Source organism: Frankliniella occidentalis, unplaced genomic scaffold (assembly GCF_000697945.3).
Source record: "Frankliniella occidentalis isolate FOCC.00 unplaced genomic scaffold, Focc_3.1 Scaffold304, whole genome shotgun sequence".
Lineage (NCBI taxonomy): Eukaryota > Metazoa > Arthropoda > Insecta > Thysanoptera > Thripidae > Frankliniella > Frankliniella occidentalis.
In genome coordinates, this window is record NW_026267429.1 from 197911 (window position 1) to 203660 (window position 5750).

The following is a 5750-nucleotide window of genomic DNA, read 5'->3' on the forward strand; positions in this document are numbered from 1 at the left end:
AATTTCTCGTTTTGTTCGTTTGTTGTTTCTGGGCTACCAGAACACATAACCTATGATATAACTGTCAGATCGTTGAGAGATCAGAAAATGTTACAACACACTTTAGAATTCGGATACACAATAATAACAAAGTAACAACACATAAAAAGTGTTCCAGAAAATATAAAAACTGATCCGTATAGAACAGATTACCCTTTTACAAGAGAAAAACTTCCTAATCAAAAAAATTCAACCAATGGGTATGATGAAGTACATACAGTGATAAAACTTGAAACATACAACAAATGGCAAAATACTAAGGAATCTCGAGCTTTGCACAGAAACCATAGGAATTGAAAACCGTGAATTCTCGATTACGTGCATCGGACGAAAACAATAATACACAAGACCACAGTGCAAAACACTTAAGACCGAGCGCACGAGCTAATATTGCATAAGAATACACTGCGATTAGTGAACTGGAATACGTTTCTTGGGAAATCCGCAAAATGACAGCAGTCTTTCCATTTAGGCCACATTAGGAATAGCTGCTAGGCAAGGGTCAACGTACACAACTTCGCACACGCGTGACTTAAGTTTGTGTGAAAGCAGTGTGCCGCAGACCAGCCAGATTGTACACATCGGCATTACTTAAATCGGCCATTTCATTATTACCTTCCTGTGTTTGGACGATTTTTTCGTTTGTTATTCATTTTACTGTCCTCGTTTCTGCCGGGATAGGCGCCTTCGCGTTTTCTTGTAGGGACCGGAATTTTGGCAGATTTTTTGACAGGCTCCAAGTAAAGTTACTCTTGGCTACGATGAATTTCTTCAACCCAAGTAGCTTATTGCGGTGATTTCACTGCCAGCACAATTAAATCGTAAAAAAAGAAACTTTTATATAAATTATAAAGATTTTCTCAACTTTTTAGGCACAGACTTTGCCTCGATGGGCAGTTGTGCTAACATGGCGTAGGAACACAGGGACTCGTGACGTAATCGATTGGAGCTTGTCACTCAATTCACAATAATCATAATGTCATCATTGAGTGCCTTACTTTTGCGCTTCATAAGGTAATATTTCGTCTCGTAATTATACAAAATCAAGAACGTTAGCGCGATAAATCTATTTATATTGTACAGTGACTCGCCCTACTTTTTGTCACTGGTGGGGTAATGTTTATAGGGTGCGTTCCAACTTTCGTGCTGGAGTTATTCAATTTCTCTTTTTCAAAGCCGCTAAATCCCCCTATTGTTTATTCATATCAACAAATAATTTTACTTAAATCCAAGATCCGATTCGATAAGTTTGCCTTTCTAATCTCAAGCTCCTTTGCTTGGTGAACATTTCTGACCCTCCTCCTGTGTCGTGCTTTTCTTCTTCTTTGTTACACTCTTCTGAAAAACCATTCAAGGAGAATCTTTAGAGGAGAGCAGAAGACTCGACGTTTCGAAAAATCTTCTTTAAATCCTTCCATCATGGGGATCGCCGACATGCTTTTTAAGAGAACGTCAACTATGGCACTCACAGTTATAGTTGGCGCATTCGTGTTTGAAAGATCATTTGATGTCCTTACAAACACAATTTGGGATAAAATTAATGAAGGAGTAAGTATTTTAAGGTTATAGCTTCACTCTTTGACTCTTATGATTTGTTCCATCTTTCTATAGTGTATCTAAAAACGTTTTTTGTCGATCTCCTTTTGCATGTTAGTTAAATTGCTTTGGTCGTTGTGATACCCAACCAGCTTATTTTAACTCGCTGACATTAAGCAAAAATTTTCGGAGAAGAAGCGTCACTGCTTCCCTTTCTTAACTTTGTGATATCAATTTTGGTATTATTTTGTAACAATTGTGGGATTTAGAAGGTTAAATGGGACTCAATTTAACATAGTTCAATGGGCGGTCTTGATTAATACAGGATGTAATGTAAATGCTGCTGAGCTATGATGTATGTGTTTTAAGTTTCCTATTTTTTTCTTTTACAGAAACAGTGGAAGGATATTAAGAAGAACTATGAAAGTTGAGAAGAGGAGCAGGTGGCACAATTTTGCCAATATGTAGATGTACAAATCCCCAATTAAATTTATGATACCTTATGTTTGCTTGTTTTGTCATTGAACTTAATGAAAGAATTTGGGGTGGCTCATTACAAACCTTGAAGTCCCCAGTCTTATTAGCTTCAAGTTTATGTAAAGAACAACTTCAATAATAATGTACAATTCTATAAAACCAATTGGCACTTTGTGTTCATGAGTTTTGTTAATGTTAAAATCATATGAAAGAAAATAAAAACAAACCAATATCATTCTTTCATTCAATTTAATTCAAAATTACCATTAGATCACGAATACGTAATGAGAACAAATTTGTTTGTTCTTAACATGAGAACTAATTTGTTCACATAATGGTGTAAGTGAAAATCACACACTGATACTAAAAAGTCTTCAGGTTTTAGTCATGCACATTGAATCAACACTGACCTGAAGTTTTTCTCCGAGGATTCATTCTTTTATTACTGACTATCTGTGAGGTACATTTACTAATCCTTGAAGCAGGCATACAGTTTTTTTTCCCAGTATTAACAGTAAATGGTAACTGCTTCACTGCTGCTTTCGTTTTGACGCAGGGCGTTGGAGGATTGACTGAAGAAGGTTTAAGGAATCCTTGTCGGACAAGTTGAGGAGGCTTGGTAGTTTCATTTTCACTCAATTCTTCCAAGTCATCACTATCATCATACTGACATTCCAGCTTGGGCCTGAGATTTGGAGGGTTTGATGACACTAGTTCTGTAACCCCTGCTTCATCTGGTGTCATAGCATAAAAGCACTGTTTATATTCCGGGTGCTCAATTGTAACATTATGAACACTAAGCAAATGATGGCGTAAGGATTTGCGGGTTGAATATCCTTTAGTACATAACAGACACTGCAAATGCTTTATCACACTGTGAGTTAACAGATGATTTTTTAAACGACCCTGTTGGTTAAAACTTCTTGAACACCTGGAAATTCATTATTTTACATAAATTTTACCGTATGGAATGACAATTAAACTAAATAAAAATCACACAAATCAGTCCTTACAAGGGGCATTGGAACAACATTGTAGCTTCATGAATCACAGCAATATGTCGCTGTAAGTACTTGTCATTTGAAAAGGCCTTTCCACATTGAGAGCACAAAATTTGAGTGCCGCGATCATGTATCATCCTGTGCTCTTTGAGAGAATGACTGTTGGTAAAAGTCTGAAAACACAGAAGCAGTGTATTTAAAGACAGAGTAGACACATGATAGATCAAAAGGAAACACTTTCTGCATGAACTTACCTTGCCACAAAATTCACAGTTAACAAGATCTTTTCCAGTATGTTTCCGAATATGGTACTTCAGTTTCTGAGTATTTAACACACATTTAAAATTTAAAATGGGTCCTATACTGCATTAACCTTTTAAGTAAACAACAAAACATGTTACCTGTTTTTTGGAGAAGATCTGACCACAGTATGGGCAACTACAGGCTTCCTCTCGGGTATGTACTCGTATGTGCGAATTACAGGCTCCTTTGTCACTGAAGGTCTTATCACAGAACGAACACTTGTATGGTTTTTCTCCTACATGATTTTGAGCAGAAAATAAAAAGTCAAACTAAGAGTCAACAAAGAAAGGCAAACATCATCATGAACTCACCAGTGTGAATGCGGATATGTCGTGCAAGATTTGATCTTTGAACAAATTCCTTATCACAGTGCGGACATTTATGCCTTGGTCCGTTGTGAATTAACAGATGCTCATTGTAACTATCTCTTCTCTAAAATAGAAATGGTTTTAAATAAGCAAAATCATAACATAGTACCCAACAACAAGTATTCAAAAAAATTAATGCAGGACTTACATTGAAAAATTTCCCACAAAATTCACATTTGAAAGAAGTAGTTGCAAGATGAGTTTTTCTGTGTCCATAAATTCCAGATTTAGAGGCAAAGCTTTTATTACATATTGAGCATGTAAATAGACTGTTCTCTTGATGATCCATGGTATAATGGTCAGCCCTCTGATAATAAAACATGAATTAGATATGTTTGCAAACCATGAAATTTTAGTTCAACAGAAAATATTTGGGAACTCTCACCTTTGATATATTGAGTCAAATTGTAGCTAATTTAACATACAAAAGCTCTGATCAGGATCAGGTTTTATATAAAAGATATGGTAATATCTTGAAGTTCTTGTAATTAATTGACAACTCTCTGCTGATCCTTCCAAGGCAGGAAGGCAGTAAAGTAAAATCCCTTCAGATATTTGTGTAAAAAAAATAAAAATTCTTTACTTGATCTCGCATGAGATATTTTTGTTTAGCAGTAGCGTGTACATCACACTACAGGAAAGTGAGAGAGTGCAGAAGACAACATAGAGGCTTGCAAGCAACTAATCCTGGAATCCCCTATTAAGGAATGTTTCACTCCAATCACTGAAAGCAGGTATGGTTGCAATTGCCATTACTTTCTGTAAAGATTTGAAATGAATGAAAAAGAAAAAGTAAGATGATGAAGTATACTTTAATATGCCATCCCTATTCATTTTTACATTCATTGGATTCATTACACTCACCTGACTGTGTTACACGAAGTCTCAAAATTTCAGTTCAGTCCCTTCATCAATACAAAAGCAAGCTGACGAGGTTTTCCTTTTATTTGTTAATAATCGTTGATTGCTGAGTCCTTGTAATAGGCGTGGACACACCTTGTAAATTACATAAAATTTATTTAACTACTCTCCCCTGGAACACAAGAAATTGGGTACATTTAACTAGGTACAATTAAGGAAAGAAGTATACGCTAGAGGAACACAACAACTATTCGTCGAAAACTGGATACAGCAGTACGTATAACAAACACTCAAGACCCAATTAAAAAAAGGTAAAAAGAGAATTAAAACAGGATTATAATTGTTGTAACATAAAATAAAAAGAGATGTAATGTGAACGCAAAAAAAAAAAATGTTTTATGTAAATCCTCATACTACATTAAACCACATAACCTGAAAATTTCATAAATGTTTGGATACTCGGGAAATAGAAACAAGTCTAAATCAATACAAAAAAAATGACAAACAATAAAATACACATGAATACTCACGAAATTCTGAAGTCAGTACTATTTGCTAGTCGCAAAATACTAATCTCAAAAACAAAACAAGAAATAAAAAAGGCGAAAATAAAAACAAGCCCAAATTTGAACCCAAAAGACGTGCTTGTGTTCAAAGCTAGGAAACATAAGAACACAAGAACTTTATGTGATACGTTTGAGTATCCCTACAAAGTAGAGAAAGACAAAAAAGTTTTGATGCCTGCTTATTGATTGGAAATGAACAGCCCTTCGCAGTCATTACTGATCCATACGAATTCAACACATCACCAATTTTTATGAAGAGAAATTCGAGTTCAGGTTTCCACTACTGATGTGAGGCAAGCGGCTCCCTCAGCATGGCGTATCTCCACTCGTCCCACGCCGAGGGGTATGTACGCTATTCGTAAAGGTACTTCCCCCGATCGAAAATGTACCTCCCTCCCTCCCTCCCTCCCTCCCTCCACTCACTCACTCACTCCACTCACTCCACTCCCTCCACTCACTCCACTCACTCACTTCACTACTCCACTCACTTCACTCCCTCCACTCTACTCACTCACTCACTCACTCACTCACTCACTCACTCACTCACTCACTCACTCACTCACTCACTCACTCACTCACTCACTCACTCACTCACTCAC

At 36.4% G+C, this 5750-nt stretch overlaps 3 protein-coding genes across 4 annotated transcripts in view; 1 reads left to right on the top strand and 2 right to left on the bottom strand.

Annotated features, from left to right (window-relative positions):
* The window catches only part of LOC113217919 (ataxin-2), a 6258-nt gene extending 4927 nt beyond the window's left edge, over positions 1–1331 (bottom strand). The window contains exon 1 of one of the 2 annotated variants that reach the window (XM_026438013.2): positions 655–1331. In XM_026438013.2, the coding sequence (XP_026293798.1) occupies positions 655–692 (38 nt within the window). In that variant the 5' untranslated portion in view covers positions 693–1331. The remainder of the gene's footprint in view (positions 1–654) is intronic. The other variant, XM_026438011.2, reaches the window with a different exon arrangement.
* Positions 1332–1364: 33 nt separating this feature from the next.
* On the top strand, positions 1365–2287 carry LOC113217923 (cytochrome b-c1 complex subunit 9). Its single transcript, XM_026438017.2, has 2 exons — positions 1365–1587; positions 1968–2287. The coding sequence occupies exons 1-2, from the start codon at positions 1459–1461 to the stop codon at positions 2004–2006; spliced, it is 168 nt and encodes a 55-aa protein (XP_026293802.1). The 5' UTR covers positions 1365–1458; the 3' UTR covers positions 2007–2287.
* Positions 2283–5261, bottom strand: LOC113217921 (oocyte zinc finger protein XlCOF6.1-like). Its single transcript, XM_026438015.2, has 9 exons — positions 5116–5261; positions 4589–4757; positions 4110–4483; positions 3873–4031; positions 3668–3788; positions 3455–3591; positions 3308–3373; positions 3066–3226; positions 2283–2983 (listed from the first exon to the last, which is right to left on the bottom strand). Exons 4-9 carry the CDS (start codon positions 4011–4013, stop codon positions 2452–2454), a joined length of 1158 nt encoding a protein of 385 aa, XP_026293800.1. The 5' UTR covers positions 4014–4031; positions 4110–4483; positions 4589–4757; positions 5116–5261; the 3' UTR covers positions 2283–2451.
* Positions 5262–5750: the final 489 nt, after the last annotated feature.